The 17,603-nt window shown below is 30.3% G+C and overlaps 1 protein-coding gene across 2 annotated transcripts; it reads left to right on the top strand.

The window, feature by feature from the left end:
• The first annotated feature begins 6,080 nt into the window (after nt 1–6,080).
• Nucleotides 6,081–16,172, top strand: LOC117924896 (protein MLN51 homolog). 2 transcript variants are annotated; one of them, XM_034843625.1, is made up of 12 exons: nt 6,081–6,546; nt 7,323–7,431; nt 7,599–7,804; nt 7,898–8,318; nt 8,398–8,683; nt 12,017–12,131; nt 13,210–13,335; nt 13,796–13,851; nt 13,957–13,993; nt 14,103–14,139; nt 15,752–15,801; nt 15,902–16,172. In XM_034843625.1, the coding sequence occupies exons 1-9, from the start codon at nt 6,128–6,130 to the stop codon at nt 13,962–13,964; spliced, it is 1,746 nt and encodes a 581-aa protein (XP_034699516.1). In that variant the 5' UTR covers nt 6,081–6,127; the 3' UTR covers nt 13,965–13,993; nt 14,103–14,139; nt 15,752–15,801; nt 15,902–16,172. The 2 variants fall into 2 exon arrangements, with proteins under 2 accessions (XP_034699516.1, XP_034699517.1); XM_034843626.1 differs by lacking the exons at nt 13,796–13,851; nt 13,957–13,993; nt 14,103–14,139; nt 15,752–15,801; nt 15,902–16,172 and having other exon boundaries at nt 12,218–13,282.
• The last annotated feature ends 1,431 nt before the right edge of the window (nt 16,173–17,603 follow it).

Here is a 17,603-nt window from a genome sequence, read left to right as displayed (position 1 = left end):
GTCTGAATTTTAGACCCTGATTTTTAGTCTAGAATTGAGGGCAGTTTGGATTTTTCGTTCCTATTTTGGGGCCAAAAGCAAATTTGTTTAGATTTGCTGACATGGAATATTACCCAATTTAAGTTTCGTAAAATTATCTAATACATTTTTCACCCCGATTCCCAATTGTGTATTTCTCGTTTGAAATGAAATTTATAAATATTTTTTAGTTTTTCTATCTTATTTCGAAAATTATTTGAAAAGTTCAACAAATTCATATTTTTATTTTAAAAATAAAAATTTTTATATAAAAATATGTGATATTCCGTGAGAAAGTTTATGACATTATATAATAAGTATAAATCTCTTCTAATCCTATACAATATTGTAAAAACAATATAAAAAAATTTAACTTGAAACAGACAATATTTGCATGATTAGATATAAATTATGATAAATAATACTGATCAATTCTCAACCCCACCCTAGTGTGAGGGTTTATTTGGTCCTATAAGGAGTATTTGTTATTTTGACTTTGATCCTATGAAAATATTTGTACAATGTAAATTGTTGCAAAAATATATTTTTTTTTAAATAAGAAATGTTTTTACCTTCAAATAAATAATAAAAAATAAATCTTAGAAGTAAACCAACACACTTTGTGTTTTAAAAAAGGCATTTAATAAAATCTTAAATGAATTAAATTTTTGAATTGTACATTTTATTTCCCTTTTTTCCTCCTCTTCATTCACTCTTTATTTACTCCAAAAAAATCCATTGCTAATAATATTACAAAATTAGGCTCTCGCCGTTTAATAAATTCCCTTTGGTGCTCCACGTTAAGGGAAAAAAATGGGGGCCACTAGTTGCAAAATAAACAAAGGCATTGACAGCTAACGGTGACGCCGTGGTCTGAATCAGCGGAATCTTCAAAGAACCAATCATGCGATGGTGTGCCTTTAAGATCCTACCAGGCATCACGTGGACTGTAGTTGTAAATTTTTAATCTTCACGTTAGGTTAAGATAGATGCAGTCTATCCTCCCCGTCCCAAGCCACGTTGTGGTGGTTGCGTTGGTGCCACTGCCAATTTGCCAACTCATTGGTTATTTGGAATCTACAACTAATATATAGTTTTTAAGTTGGTAAAATGAAAATAAATACACTTTGAAACTTATTTCCAAATTTTTTTTTCCTAAGAGTAAGAAAAGGGAATTTTAAAATGATTCTAATATTTGATTTCACTAAAAAAAAAAATAGAAAAAATTTAAATAAATCAAAATTGACTAAAATTGTATATATTTGTGAATTATTTAAATTTTGTATAAAAAATAAAATAAGGTATGAAAATAATTTATTAATTTCAATATTTTTATTCTTTTTGGGAATTTACGTTCAATTTTTTTGAAACCAAACAAAAAGGAAAAATATGAGAAAAAGGTAGAAAGAAATATAAAAAAAAAGGAAATGTCTTTATAAAAATGTTAAAAATAATTTTTTTTATATTTGATTTCATCACGAAAGATACTAAAAAATCAAATATAATTAAAATTTGTTAGAAATTTATATATTTTAAAATAACTTAATTTTTAATTGAAAAAGGAAAATAAGTTAAATTTTGAGTAACATGTAAAAATTATTTATTACATTAAAATTTATTTATTTTTTATTTTGACTCAGTTTTTCTTTCTCCCTTTTTTGTACTTTTTTCTTTCCTTGTTATAAAATTAGTTAAAATTTTATATATTTTTAATTATTAAATTTTTATAAGGAGGAGAAAAAAGATAAATATGTTTAAAATAAAATTAATTTATTGATTTTAATTTTTTTTCTTCTTGTTTATTTCCTTATACTTTTTCTCTATGTTTAATTTCTTTGGTAATTTCCCTTTTAAGTTTTTTGGAATCAAACATAATATATGAAAAAATGGATTGTAATAACCACAAAAATTTTAGAAAATACAAAACAATCCCAACTTTTAATTACAGTTAAGCTTGGTCCATGTGTAAGCAAGGGCTAGCTAATAACATTTTTTTAAAATTTTCATTTATTTTAAGGTCATGTTTGAATATATTCTATTTTAAAATATTTATATTTATTGCACAATTATATTGATGGTTAAAATCATATCTTTAGTAAAGAAAATATTAAAATTACGTTTGATAGTGATTTTAAGAAGTATTTCTAACTTTTCTAACACTTGAAAATTTTTATATTTCAAATATGAAAAATGTTAGAAACACTTTCAAAAATCACTATCAAACGCATTATAAATTGTATTTGTTGTTTTTGAAAAGAACAATTGTAATTTAATGATATACAATCTATATCAAAATTAGAAATAAGTTTTATAATAAATTAATAAAGTATTTATTTATTTTCTATTTGTTTATATTAATATTTGACTTTATTCAAAATTAAAATTAAGTCTTATAATAATTTAGAAATTTATCATTTATTTTCTATATTTGTTCTTATTAATATTTTTTTTCCTTTTTTTCTTATTAGTAAATTCAAATATGAACTCAAGTATATTATTATTGATTAAAAATATTAAAATCAAAAGGATTATGACATGTCTAATATTAGTATTTTGAATAAAAAATTTAGATATTAAATAAAAAATAGTTCATTATTATTTTTATTAATTTAATTCATTATACTGAATAAAATTATACTTAATTTAATTTATTCTTTAATATTTAATAAATAAGTATATTTTATTATTTGTTGGAGTTTGAAAACTAAAATAATTTCAAATAAGATTTTTAACTTTTGTAAAACACCAACAAAAAGAAAACATACTTTAATCATAAATTTCTTCCAAAAAGTATCAAAGCTAAGTATGAAAGGGAGGTATTTATAAATATTGAAATAAATGGTATGCCTTAATTTTGTGACACCTGTAATAATTAGAAAATAAGTATGTCTTAAATTAGAAAGAAACTTAAATGTTAAATTCAAATAATTATTTGAATTTTGAAATTAATATCCTTATCTATAATTCTATATAAATAGATAAATTATTTAGAAAGAAAAAAAAAAAAAAATTGGATAGAATTTTGTAATTTTATTGCAATCCAAGTCTATAAAGAAAAAAAAAAAACAATATTGGTAAGAGAATTAAATATTTTTTTTTTATATAGGATATAACAAATTGTTGGTATTTTTTATTTTTTTTATTGTCATAAATTGATTTTTTTAAATAAAAATAATATTTAAATTAAAAAAAGTTTATATATTAATTTTATATATTTGGTAAATATTAATTTTACTATCATTAATATTTTCTTTTTATAATTATTATTCTTTATTTTTATTTTAGCAAAAATTTAAACTATAAAATATCATATAATCAACCAAAATAGTACAAACTTTTTAAAAAGCATAAAAATAAATAAATTATTTTTATTTAAGTAATTTATTTATTTTGGTTACATATATCTTTCTTTTATTCACACAACATTAAAACATTAATAGTTTGACAAATCTAAAATCTATTAAAGGGTTTTGATACCCAAACCCTTATCCTTCTAAGCCCCACACGGCTAAGACCCACTATTTTCTTCCTAAACTCTCCCAAACCCTATTAGAGTGTTGTTATATAGTAAAATAACTTAATGATGTAATTTAAAGTAAAAAATAAATTTAAATAATAAGTAAAAATAATTAACTTATTATTAAGTCCATGTTTTTATTTTGCCTTTTTACCTCAATTTGTTTTGCCTTTTGTCTTAATTATAATTTATAAGGATAAATATACCAATTTGATGATTTAAAATAAGTTACAAGTTAATTTTATCAAATAACCTTAATACTTAAAGTAAAAATTAAGTAATAAGTTTTAAATAAACTGTTACGTGGCTTTAATACAAACATCATTAATAAAAAAATACAAAGATAAAATAATCAATAAAAATGGTATATAAGGTTTTAACGTGGTTCGACTAATCATACTTACGTCGATGGATAAGAAAGAATCATTTCACTATACAATAGATAACATTATAGAGGATATAACCATATGCAACTATTGAGTTTTCAAAACCAATGTTTTTAGAACCGGACCGGTCATTGAATTGGAAAAGTTACAGGTTCACGGTTTACTAGTTGGACTAACGGTCGAATCGGTGATATCATAAATATATAATTTTATAAATGATTAAAATTTAAAATAATTATAAAAATAAAAATAATAATTTATATATTATTTAAAAATTAAAAATTTATTTGAAAATAAAAAATTTGTTTCACATTATAAATTTAAATTAAAATCATAACTTTAATTTAAAGTTTGAAATTTTAAAATTTATTTTTAAATCAAAAACTTATTTTAAAATCATAAATTTATTTAAAATTGTAATATTTTATTAATTTAAATTAAAATCATAAGTTTTAAAAATCATAAAGTAAAAAAATAATAAATATGAAAGAAAATAAATAATAATGAGATAAGGTAAAAAATAAAATAATAATAATACAAAAAACCAGGAAAGGAAGGGAGGAGAGGGACGGACCAAAAAGGGAAAGAAAGTGGTGGTGGTAGGGGAGGTTCTATTGATGGGAGGGATTGCTGGAAAAAAAGAATGGTTGAATCGGATGGTTCATCGATCGAACTGTCAGTTCAATCGATTCAATTCCGATCCGACTACTTTTCAACCCAATTGACCAAATCAAACCAGAACTGTGACTTATTGATTTGGTCTATTTTTTAAAACTATGCCCGAAACATTTCATGTTTCCTCACTTTTTTGTATCCCTACCCTATCACGAGCCATTTCGCTCCATCGTGTACTTCCCGTTCTTCCTCATATCTCTATCCATCTCGTATAGTCTTCATAGGTGCATCTTCATTTCATAACTTTTTATCTTCATGACCTGTAATATTTATAAAGATATTTTCAACAACCTTATTTATTCTATAAAGAAGTTTAATATTACAATAATATATTAACCTATTTTTTTTTTTAATATTCTTTATAAAAAAATGAATCTATACTAATTAGGAGTTTGTGACATTTCTTAACAATCTCCACCTTTGATCAAATTCCATGAAATCAATCTTTAAACTCTCTATGATACAAACTTTTTTTTATCATGTCACTACGATGGAGCAATTGACTCCACCTTCACAAAAAATTCATTTTTTTCTTCATCTTGTGTGTTATGTGATATTTTGCTCTTCCAAGAATCTTTAACATATGCTCTTATACCAGTTTGTTATGTCGACGGATACTTTGATGCAAACATCATTAATAAAAAAACACAAAGATAAAAAGAATAAACACAAACGACACATGAAGTTTTAATGTGGTTCGGCCAATCATGCCTACGTCTACAAATGAGAAATAATCATTTCACTATACAATAGAGAACATTACAGATGATATAACCAAAACATTACAAATGACAGAACAAAATACAATTATTGGGTTTTTGAAACATCCCTCATTTATCGACTCTTCGTATCCCTATCCTACCATGAGCCCTCTCATTCCACCAGGTACCTCTTATTCTTCCTTACATCTTTATCCACTTCGTATAATCTTTATAAACTCATCTTCATCTCATAAATTTTTTTCTTCGTGACCTTAAATATTTATAAAGATATTTTCAATAACCTTTCTTATTCTATAAGAAAGTCTCATATTACAATAATATATTAACTTAAAAATATTCTATATAGTATTCTTTACAAAAATAAAATAAAATTATACTAATTAGGAATTTGGAACACTTTCTAACATTAACAAATATAATTTAATTTAAATTTAACTTAAGTCATTAAATAATGAGTATTAAGTATGAAGTCTTAACTTAAGGTGAGGGAACAAGTAATATGGTAGAGTTTTAAGTTCATCTTGTAAATTTGAATTAAGATGAAGACTATTTGAAAATTGTCTCAAATTATCTTTCGAGTTCATTTGTAAGTTACTTATTATTTTCCTAATGGGCTGCATTAATACAAAGGATTTTCCGAGATATATCATATAGACTTTCTCTTAAGCACAGACAGAAAAGGTTATTAATTTTCAGATTAAAATTATTTTAAGCGGGAGCCGTTATACAGCGCCATTTCCACATAAAACTAAAGGGCGACACTCGAGAGACTTTCCCGCTTTTCGGACAGATTCGAAACCCTAACTACCATGGAAGGAGAAGAAGACGCTTTGAATGAGAACGATTCAGACGACTCCATGTTGCCAATGGCGAGGCGAAGGAAAGAAGCGAGTGACGAGGATGACGATGGCAGTGAATTCGAGGACAGAGCAAGGTCTCGCACGGTTGATCGTAGTGCCCGCTTTGGCTCCGGCAATGAATCTGACGGTCTCAGTGAGGCACAGCTGTATGATGATGATGAAGAATCATATACAGAAGAGGAAAAAGTGGAAGAGGTTGAGGTTGTGGTGGAGCTGCCGGAATCGGATGCGGAGCGGACAGGGCTTCACGGTGAGGATAAGCGAAACGAAGAGAAGATGAATATGGAACCGTTCTTGGTTCCGAAATTCGGCTCTTTCTACTTGCACGATGATCGGTCCAGAGATACAGGTGGTCGTGGTCGGCGCCGGTACTTATTTTTTAGTTTTGATTTTCAATATTAGGAGTTTTTTTGGGTGAAATGCGTGAAAGTACTTTGGATCTATTTGTTTGTTTAACAATTCAGTGTGAATGAAGGTGCAATCACTGTCTCTGTTTGTTTTGATGGAAAAATTTTCCCGGGTAAATTGTTCCTCAAGAAAAGGATTCCGCTTGTAAATAGATTTTTTATTTATTTTGATTGCAAAAGTTGAATTGATTTTTCAAAGTTTGTTGAGGGCCTAGTTTTGGACGAAACAAATTCAGTTAGTGAAAATAAAATTTTACCACTGGAAAAGATTTATTCTGGAGAATTATACAACTATTTTTTCTTTCCCTTTCTTTCTTCCTTTTGAATATCTCTAAATGAAGAGTCATGGTCGAAATATCCAATATTTTGGTGACTAGTTTGTCTGGAAACAAATGGATTCAGTGAAAATAAAAATTTGCATGTGGAAAAATAAAAATGTTTCAATATGAAAGGTGCTATGTTATTTTCCTTGGAAATTGCTGTACTTGTGAAAGTGTTTGCTTTTTGCACGAAATTGTGTTGATCTCATGCAGTGGAGAATTATGCAGAAATAGTCATCAATTAGGAGATCAAAATGATTACTGGCAACATAGATGCCTAAGTTCTGTCTTAAAATGCATAAAATGCCTGAATTTTGTGATTGCAGAAGAGAGTCTCTCTGCACCCACTTTTGAGGTCTTTTTCATTTTTGCTTTCCTGTTTGTATCATGGTTGAACGAGATTCTTGTTTCCTTCAGGCGTGTTGTTAGCGGAAGTAAGTTGTGGGAGACCAAAGATGAACAGAAATGGGGCCATGACAAGTTTGAAGAGATGATGCAGCAGGAAAGGCAACATCAGGAGTCTAATGTATTTATTGAAGTCCTATTACATACTGATAATTGTTCTCCATTTCCTAATAGTTTGTTTTGTGGTGGTGTAAAACATATTACAATGGTTTATCTTTTGTCATTTCTCAAACTTGAGCAACAATATCCGAACAGCTATTATGGCACTTTCTTTAAATATAATGGCAGGTTAGGAGGATTAGTTCAGATCGTTCTCAAGGTAATAGTAAGAGTCAAGGCCATGGAAGTGGCAATGTGAAAGGAACGAGGTATAGACCCCATGAAAACTCTGACAATCAGAACAAATCATCAAAAGTTGTAAGAGGGAGAGGGCCTATAAGATATAAATCTCTAACAAGGAGCAAAAATATAATCCCATCAACAAAAAGCAAACAGTGAGTGAACTCCTTGGGTATGATAAGGTTTTCTACAATGCTTCTTTTATTGGAATTTATTTTCAAATCCATCTGTTCTTTATGCCCTCCAAGGTCTGGACAGTCCCTGGAAACAACTTCAAACACCAATTCAGAGAGAGTATTATTACACACTTCAGATTCACAGTCTGTTCCGCTTGCCCGTATGAAGTGTGTTGCTGCATCAAGTTCGAGTTCTGCTTGGCTATATCCAGATGGTTCTACCAATCATCTCTCTGTCGCACAGAAATGGGATGCAAAACCTGGAGGTACCAGTAGATGTCAGCTGATGTCTGTATTGCTGGACGAGAATTTTGCTACGTCAAAACCTGGTGTATTTCAACGACGGAACACTATAGCTCATCCTGTTGACCCCAATCGGTTCCACTTTAAGTCTGTTCATCCGGTTGGTGGACATTGTTTGACCAATCTGCCTTCACATTCTTCTGTGAGCCTGTCAACTGATACGGGTGGATCTCCCCTGTCCTTGGATCAGGTAAAGAGTTTCTTTCTGGGCAGAGCCTCATCATCAATTAACTGCATCTTCCAAGCAAGTAAATGGAGTTTCTCCACAGGGACGGCATCCTTCTGTTCAACCAAGGCCTCTTCAAGGCACAGTTCAACCTCCTTTATGGGGTCCCGTACAGAAGTCGAGTCAGCATTCTGAGTTTGGATCTCAAACTTCTTCTGAAGCCTTGGCAGTGAATTCATCTGAATCTGGAGCATTGGTATCTCTACCAGGAGGTAAATCAAAACATGCATTGGATGGAAAAGGAACAGTCATCGTCGAAGGAAATAAAAGGGGTAACCTATATAGAAGAGGCGGTCAGAACTTTCCTGCTACCCCAGGAAATTTTCCAGGTTAGGTATATCTGTATGTCACTTCCCTTCATATACTGGAAGTACTGAGAGTTTTGGGTCAAAATGGCCCTTAAACTTAAAGTTGAAAATGGGCACATTTTGAAACTATTGTTCAAAATGGCCTCTTTGATGCCACGTAGGCGCCACATCATTCAAAAATATTTTTTTTTCGTCATTATAGTGAAAGCCGCAGCTGGGAAACGCGGCTTCATTTTTGCACTAAAGCCGCAGTTGGCAAATGCGGCTTTATTTTTGTACTAAAACCGCATTTGCCAAACGCGGCTTCATTTTTTAACTAAAGCCGCGGTTGCCAACCGTGACTTTAGTTCATTTTTATTTAAATTTAAAATTTAATTAAAAAATTATTAAATTACAATTTATGAATGAAATTTAAAAATATACTTAAATAATAAATTATTTATATTTAAATTTAAAATTCTAGTATTACTTCAACAAATATAAATTGATAAATAGAAGATATTATAAATGAATGTTTTATTTATTAATAAATTAATAATCTTAAAATAATAAATTTATATAACATATAAATAATATATAAAATTGTATAATTTATTAATTTAAGATATTTAATTTGTTAATTTTTAAGATATTAATTTATTTAAGTATATTTTTAAAATTTCAATCATAAATTGTAATTTAATAGTTTTTAATTAAATTTAAAAGTAAAAAAAATATTATAATTGAAATCTCAGTTATTAACTACTATATTATTATTTCGATAAAGATAAATTTATCATAATATAAATAAATTAATATCTTAAAAATTAACAAATTAAATATCTTAAATTAATAAATTATACAATTTTATATATTATTTATATGTTATATAAATTTATTATTTTAAGATTATTAATTTATTAATAAATCAAATATTCATTTATAATATCTTCTATTTATCAATTTATGTTTGTTGAAATAATACTAGATTTTTAAGTTTAAATATAAATAATTTTTTATTTAAGTATATTTTTAAAATTTCAATCATAAATTGTAATTTAATAGTTTTTAATTAAATTTAAAAGTAAAAAAATATTATAATTGAAATCTCAGTTATTAACTACTATATTATTATTTTGATAAAGATAAATTTATCATAATATAAATAAATTAATATCTTAAAAATTAACAAATTAAATATCTTAAATTAATAAATTATACAATTTTATATATTATTTATATGTTATATAAATTTATTATTTTAAGATTATTAATTTATTAATAAATAAAACATTCATTTATAATATCTTCTATTTATTAATTTATGTTTGTTGAAGTAATACTAGATTTTTAAGTTTAAATATAAATAATTTTTTATTTAAGTATATTTTTAAAATTTCAATCGTAAATTATGATTTAATAGTTTTTAATTAAATTGGAAAGTAAAAAAAAATTATTATAATTGAAATCTCAGTTATTAACTACTATATTATTATTTCGATAAAGATAAATTTATCATAATATAAATAAATTAATATCTTAAAAATTAACAAATTAAATATCTTAAATTAATAAATTATACAATTTTATATATTATTTATATATTATATAAATTTATTATTTTAAGATTATTAATTTATTAATAAATAAAACATTCATTTATAATATCTTCTATTTATCAATTTATGTTTGTTGAAGTAATACTATAATTTTAAATTTAAATATAAATAGTTTATTATTTAAGTATATTTTTAAATTTCATTCATAAATTGTAATTTAATAATTTTTTAATTAAATTTTAAATTTAAATAAAAATGAACTAAAGCCGCGGTTGGCAACCGTGGCTTTAGTTAAAAAATGAAGCCGCGTTTGGCAAATGCGGCTTTAGTACAAAAATGAAGCCGCGTTTGCCAACTGCGACTTTAGTGCAAAAATGAGCCGCATTTTCCAACTGCGGCTTTAGTACAAAAATGAAGCTGCGTTTCCCAACTGTGGCTTTAGTGTAAAAATTAAGCCGCGTTTCCCAACTGCGGCTTTCACTATAATGACGAAAAGAAAATATTTTTTAATGATGTGGCTGGCGCCTACGTGGCATCAAAGAGGCCATTTTGAACAATAGTTTCAAAATGTGCCCATTTTCAACATTAAGTTTAAAAAATGGGCCATTTTGACCCAAAACTCAAGTACTGACACTTCCCTTGCTATCGGTAGCAGCAATTCCTGTTTTCACGAGTGCTTTATCGCACTATTTCTACTATTCCCAGTTATGCTTGGGGTACTAGTACTACTGCTACTACTTACCACCACTAGCCTCATAACGCTACAACTAGACCCAATTCTCTGGTGTACTTCTATCACTATTCCAATATCACTACAACTATTACTGGTACTATGACTACTATCCAGTAACCCAACATATGGTGTACTTCTACTGTTACTAATAGTGATTACTGTTGTTGTCATAGGATCAACTCACAAGAAATTGAAAGGAAATCATTAGAGAGAGTGTACATTTGAATAACAAATGAATTGCAAAGAATTGTACCCAAGCTAGAAGTATTCCTAGGTTCAATTATTTCTTTGATGACCAAAAACATCAATCTTTTTTTTATTTTATCTGCTACTAACTGTTCTTTCATACAGGTGACTTGGCTGATCACCTCTCCTTTTAATTCAAAACATAATGCAGACCATTAATTTTGAAACTGATCCTGTCACATAGTCCATATGACCTTTCTGCATTTATCAGTTCGGCAGAGAAGTATTTCTTTTCCAATTACCGGTAAATTCTTAATAAGTTATCCAAACAACTATAATTAAATGAAATGGATCATAGGTGGATTTAATTGGAATTTGGGCCTTTTCACATATTGTAACTACTGATAATTCACAATTCAAATTAGCTAAGTGTAGTTCTTACATTATTGTTTGATTTTTAAGTCAGTAAACCTAGTGGTTAGCTTCAAATTAACTCCCCAACTAGTCATTGTTATACTGTAGTTTCCAGCAATTAATAACCCTGTCTATTAAAATGACTATTATCACAGGGCATGACAAACTATAATTTAAATCTTTATTTTGATATGAATGGCAACTTGTTTGCGTTCGTTTACTCAAGTTAGTATTATCGAACACTCTTGGGCCTCATCCTGCTTCAATCTCTACCTGAATTGGGAAAATTTGAGGACTCTTCTTTTTGTGTATCATATGGCTTTGGATCTGCATGACATCATCCTGGACACTCCATTACATCTACATTAAAGGCGTGAAATTTTAGAAGTGGAAATTTTCTTCATATGATAGCATCATTTTTATCATAACACACAGTTCTTCTGCCTCTTCTTCATCTTTGAGTTTATATCTTTGGCCATGTAGTGATGCAATTTGGTGACCAGCATCATGGTGGTCTTGGATTTCCTCCTGTTTGTACGTGTCTCACTTGTTATTCGTCTCTATCCAAACATGGTTTTGGCAATTCTGATATAGCATGGTAAGCTCTGTTTCTCATTATTTTTGTGTACTTCTTTTCGAGAATTTTTTCCTTCTTTCCTTGAGGATTGTAAATGCTTCCAAAAGCTAGGTTGTCCGGTTCAGCAAGGTGGATTTGTGATTTTTTAATGACTGAATTTGGAAGAGATACTGGATGATGATACTCATGGGGAAGCTTCTCTTCTGAATATACGTAATAACTGAACACTGGATCCAGCTGATTTTGCCATTAAAGATAGAAATAATCAGGCATACTCTGTGAGAAGGGATGGTTTGATGGTTGGTGGCGTTGATTTTTCTGTAACAAGGGAAGTGAACCTAGAGATTGAGTTCTTGTTGTTATAATTGCTTGTTAATTTGAGTTCTTACACTGTTTCAAGATTACCAAAAAAGGTACAACAATGGATCAACTTATGAAGTAGTCAATGTCAAAGCACCCAAACTCCTAGCAACTTTCTGCAAAAATCAAAGGAGTTCCTTTGAAATGTTATCACTGTCCAAATATTGGAGTTATTTCCTGCATAATTTCCTTTTAGTTTGATCTTTTTTTTTTTTTCCTGATAATATGAGCTTACAAAGTTTAAGGAGGATTTTAGTGATTTCTATAAAGAAGCACATAGTTTGATGCGATTATCTCAATGTACGTCTACCCTGCTGTTGAACACTTCCTTTTATTTAGTTCTCTAGTTGATCTCAGTTCAAATGGTCAAATACCCAGAGGAGAATGGTTAAGTTTTTTTTTTCTTTTCCATCAACCAATCATCCACACAAACCATTTCCCCGTTCCTTTGTTTTTTCCTAAAAAAATTCTAATAGTGTAGACATAATTGGCTAAATTTGATATTTGACTATACTAAGGACACTCTTTAAGTATTGTTATACTTTAAATTGCATATATAATTGGTTGAAAACTGGACTTCTTAGTCAATCCCATATACTGGGTTTAAAGTTTGTTGAGTGCAGATATTTTGTTGCTTCTGCATTGATTTTGTACCATATTGTGATTGTTACCTGAGCTATTTCTTTGGTTCCCTCTACCTACACCACCAACACGCATGCACTTGTATTTCCATGGTAAGGGACAGGTGTCAAACCCCCACGTTGCCAATTTTGGTGGCTGCTACGGTAGGTTTAGGTGCTGCATGTTGTTCTCCCTACATTGCTGCTCATCCAGTGAGACAAGCATCTCCTGTTGGAGTATCTGGGTGAGTTTGTTGTAAATATCTCTTTGCAAGTTATCATTTTTTGTCTCTTCCCTCCCTGCTAATCTATAAATTACATGGTTTTGAGGAAAACTCCTTTTCTCACGATAAAATGCTTTTATATTGTGGAATGTTATATAAACTTCTCCACTCCTGTCCTGGAGTTCACCTTACTCTTGCTCTTGCTTAGCTTTTTGGAGAATTGGTTTTGGTCAAATAACTTATGGATATTTGTTGCAAAGCACATAGTGAATAAAAATAAAAGTTCTCATGCTATCTTAAGCGAGGCCTTCATTGGTCTTTTTGGAATTACACTATCATCCTCAGTAGTTGCTGGACTCAGAATCTTAAAACATGTCGCCTATTGTCTGTCAAATTTCCTCTGTGTCTAGATACTTGGTTGTAGTGCTTTTATCGGTTTTGTGTTTAAAGAAGAAACTCAGTCGTCTGAGTTCCTTTTCAGCAAGGCAAGGGGCACAAACATGGTTAGTGGTGGCAGAATACCTACTGATGAACCTGGTTAGTTTTGCAGTATTGTTCTCCTGGTCATGCACAAAGCACTAGATACTTTCCACTTTGGACTACAGCAAAGAGCTATTTTTAACTAATATGATGTCCCTGCAGGACATTAAGTGTGGCAACAAAAATTCAAACCTCACAGGCAAGTTGATTGTCTATGCGTGTGCATGTGCCAGCACCTGCATGCTGTACCTCGACTGTCTTTTTCCTTTTCCCCCTCTTTGGCTGAGGTTTACTTGTCTTTTGTGCAGATATTCAAAGATGAACTTTGACAAGCAAAGTGAATAGGTAAGGATTAATGTACTTAAATAACCAGGTTAGTCTAATTGATATCTTCACCATATGTCTGGAATTTCTACTTTGTTTCAGCTTCATTTGATTACAATTTATTTTGTTTAGAGTTTATTGTAAAGATAATTTACATTGAGGTCTTATCATAGAAATAGAAGTTTTTTTAATACAAATAGAAGTCCTTACAGAAATAAGATTTCTTATATGATAAGCAATTGGGTTTAGAATCTCTGTGTATATATTTTAAGTTTTTAAGTGAAAACTATGTGGATTGGAGAGGAAAACACCCATAGCAAGCTTGGAAACATGAGTTTGTTTTGTGACTCAGACAGATCATGTTTCATGGTTCATGCATCAGGTTGGGTGTTGATATTTTTTGGACTGTGACTTGAATAATTCTGTGCCTATGATTCGTCGAACAAGTCTTGTGTGATTTGTGATTTTTTTTTGTACTGTCACTGCAAAACAAGTAGTATCAGAGCTTCCAATGGCATGCAACACTCACATTATACTCATGTTATCTCTAGAATCCTCTTTATTTCTGATAGCTCGGACCTTCCATCCCCTTTATTATCTCCGGTCTTTGTTCTAGTTGCTTTGGCCAATAACATGTCACCAGATATGTAGGTTTGCTTTCCTGTTCTTAGGTTATTTTTCTTGCTTTTCCAAAATTAATTATGCATGTTTTGGATTATTGAATTATTTAGGAACCACATGTTACATCATATCACTCTTGTTGGAGTGCTCTTTGGTCAGAGTATGTTGGGAAAATGGGTCATTCTCTGTGTTACATTTGCCTTGGTTGGTCAGTCGTCCTTATCCAGATATGTTAGAATGGACGTTATGATGCTGTCATCACTCTTATTGTCTTCGCTTCATAGAAACTTGTGTGTTGTGATGTTGAAATAGTCTAAAAGTGAAATGTTTCAGAATTTGCAGAATCCAAAAATTCAGAAATTGCCTAAGACTCCAGTTTGGAAGCCACTGAATGATCTAGCTTTAATTTTGGGTAGGGAAGCGTCTGTATGATAACCAGTGCATAAAATATGCACAGTAAAAACAATCTCGTTTCAAGGGATTTGAAATTTCAAATCAATGTTTAAAACATTTGTGAGATAAGCTTTGGTTTTGATTGGCAAAATTAATGCAGAACCAACACAAATTGAATGCTAACGGCAAACAGTTCTCTTCTCTGGGGACATAACACCGGTGACAGATAGTTCCCCTCAAAATCAACCCTGAGGACACGGGCATATCTGTGCCCAATTACTAGACCTCATTCTTGACTCCAGTTTCTAAAACAGGGACAAGGCATAACTCCAAAAGTCACACTTAATAAAATAAAAATGGAGCTTCCATCATCGGCCTTTTTAGCTTCCAGTTCCTTACACAGTATTTTGTTTCCTGGCATGCTACATGGTTTTTTCTTGAAACTATTTGCACCATAATACTGGTGCTTTAATTTCCTGGAGAGCAATTTCTGAGAAATAATCTAGACATTTTCTTCATTATTGTTGCTCTTGTGTAATATTCTGTAGTATTTGGCTTTTCCCTTTGGTACTCAACATATTGTTTCACTGTATGTCATTGTATAACCCTCTTTCTCTAGGCTTGGATCTTGGAAAGAATGAGGAAAGGACAAGGAAAAGCTGAAAATAGGTTAAGAAGGAATTCATTTTTAAGCAACTTCAGGATTTTATTTTCCTTTCCTTCTTTCTTTTTGAGACCCAAAACATGGTTTCCTTACTTGTTCTTGCAGCTGTATGATGGGAGGAGCTATTGGTTTGGCAGGTTCCATGCTTGATTGGAGAAGAGTCAATGCAGCTTGATTGGCAATTCCTTGACTAATGCACCAGAGAACTCACAACATGATTTTTTTTTTGTTTGTATAGAAGCTTGTTAGAAACTGTATGAATTCTTTGAGAAATGTACCTAATAGAACGTATGGAGCATGAAAGGGTGTTTTCTTCTTGCCTACCAAAAGAAAATTTAGAAAGAAAAACAAAAGTGAAAAGTGGCCAGTATAAAAAACAAAGAACAATATGCATTTTAAACTCCCCACATATTCTAGATGTTGCACCCTGGTCTCCATCATTCCCTTCCTCATTTTCTATTATATTTTTATATTCTGTTTTTCTCTCAGATTCTCTTTCTATCTGTAAGCTGCTCAGGACCAAAGCTCATGTCCAAATTTGTTGTGTTTCAGCTGTGGTATTTCCTTTACTTTTTTAAAAACTGCCAGGGATGCCATTCAACTAAATACTTCTGCATAAGAAGTCTGGTTTTTAAAGCATTCAGAAGCCTTGGTTCCTGCAGTTTGCCAACATCTTTGAGAAGTACCTTATCACTTCAGATATTAGGATGATGGATAATTTTTCAATTTTGGCTGTCTTTCAAGTGAGTGACAGCCAACCCAATAGCTCCAGGCGCATTAAATTTGGGACTTGGATATGCTTCCAACCATGTGATGCATCAAATAGATAAAGCTAGTATAAAATCCTGTTAACCTGTTTTCTTCTTCAGCTTGTCGGGAGCCCCACTCTTTGTATTCTATTCATTGCCCAGGAGAACTTCACCTGAGATTTTTGGGTATTCATGCATGCCCATAAGGTAAGTATAAGTATTCTATTGAGCTTAACATTGTTCTACGTTTATTTTTTGAATGTAGACAAAAGAGTTCCTTTCTTGTCACTGCTAGGCTGTCAGTGCATCTATCTATTTATATCAAATACCGAAGTAGTGCAGTATCCACAGCATATTCTTAGCCTTTTTCTGAAGTGTGATCAAACGCCATTCTGTTCTTCACCCTCATCCAATACTTGGAACCCAGCTTTGCTTGTGGGTTGCAAGACTCATGTGATCCACACGTGTCTAACGTTACTTCACTACTAACTTTTGTCTTCCTCCGTTTGGAATTTAGAGTGGAACCATCATCACATGGACCAGCCTGTAGGAAATAGACCCATTGGTTGGCCAAAAAAAAATAAAAATTCAACCGTCCAATAATTCAAAATCCCTTGAGGGCTCATTGCATCCAATAATTCAAGTCCTCTTGCCCCTTCCTCTACTATAATATGGAAGACAAAGACAAGGCCCTCAACAGCTTCAACTCCTTCAGTGTCCGTCAATGATTATCCTATTCACCACTACTTACCCCTTAAAATAAATGTGCATGTTTTTGGTCTCACTAGGTTCTGAAGATGCCTTGTGGGAGGGCACACAGAATGACTATTTTACTCACAAAAAATCATGGCAGGTATGACAAGTTGAGGGCATTTATGTAATTATAAGAATGTTGTCATGTATGACTTTAAGCCCCTGGTAGAAGGTTGGGATGTGACGCTATCATTGTATTTTTTTCTTTTTCAAATAATGTATGTAGTATTTACATTTCATGACCCTGTTTTTAAAAGTACTTGTTTATGATACAAAATATTTCTTGTCTTTGCAGAAGTGGTTCT

This window comes from Vitis riparia, chromosome 11, assembly GCF_004353265.1.
Source record: "Vitis riparia cultivar Riparia Gloire de Montpellier isolate 1030 chromosome 11, EGFV_Vit.rip_1.0, whole genome shotgun sequence".
Classification (NCBI taxonomy): Eukaryota; Viridiplantae; Streptophyta; class Magnoliopsida; order Vitales; family Vitaceae; genus Vitis; species Vitis riparia.
The sequence above is the reverse complement of the archived record's forward strand: the minus strand, read 5'-3'. Positions and strand labels throughout refer to the sequence as shown.

Bases quoted from the DNA above. Each gene is read 5' to 3' on its own strand.
- LOC117924896 (XM_034843625.1), top strand. From the start codon at position 6,128: ATGGAAGGAGAAGAAGACGCTTTGAATGAGAACGATTCAGACGACTCC. The intron at 7,432-7,598 runs GTATTTATTGAA...ATATAATGGCAG, and splicing joins GGCAACATCAGGAGTCTAAT to GTTAGGAGGATTAGTTCAGA. The intron at 12,132-13,209 runs GTAAGCTCTGTT...TTCCATGGTAAG, and splicing joins GGCAATTCTGATATAGCATG to GGACAGGTGTCAAACCCCCA.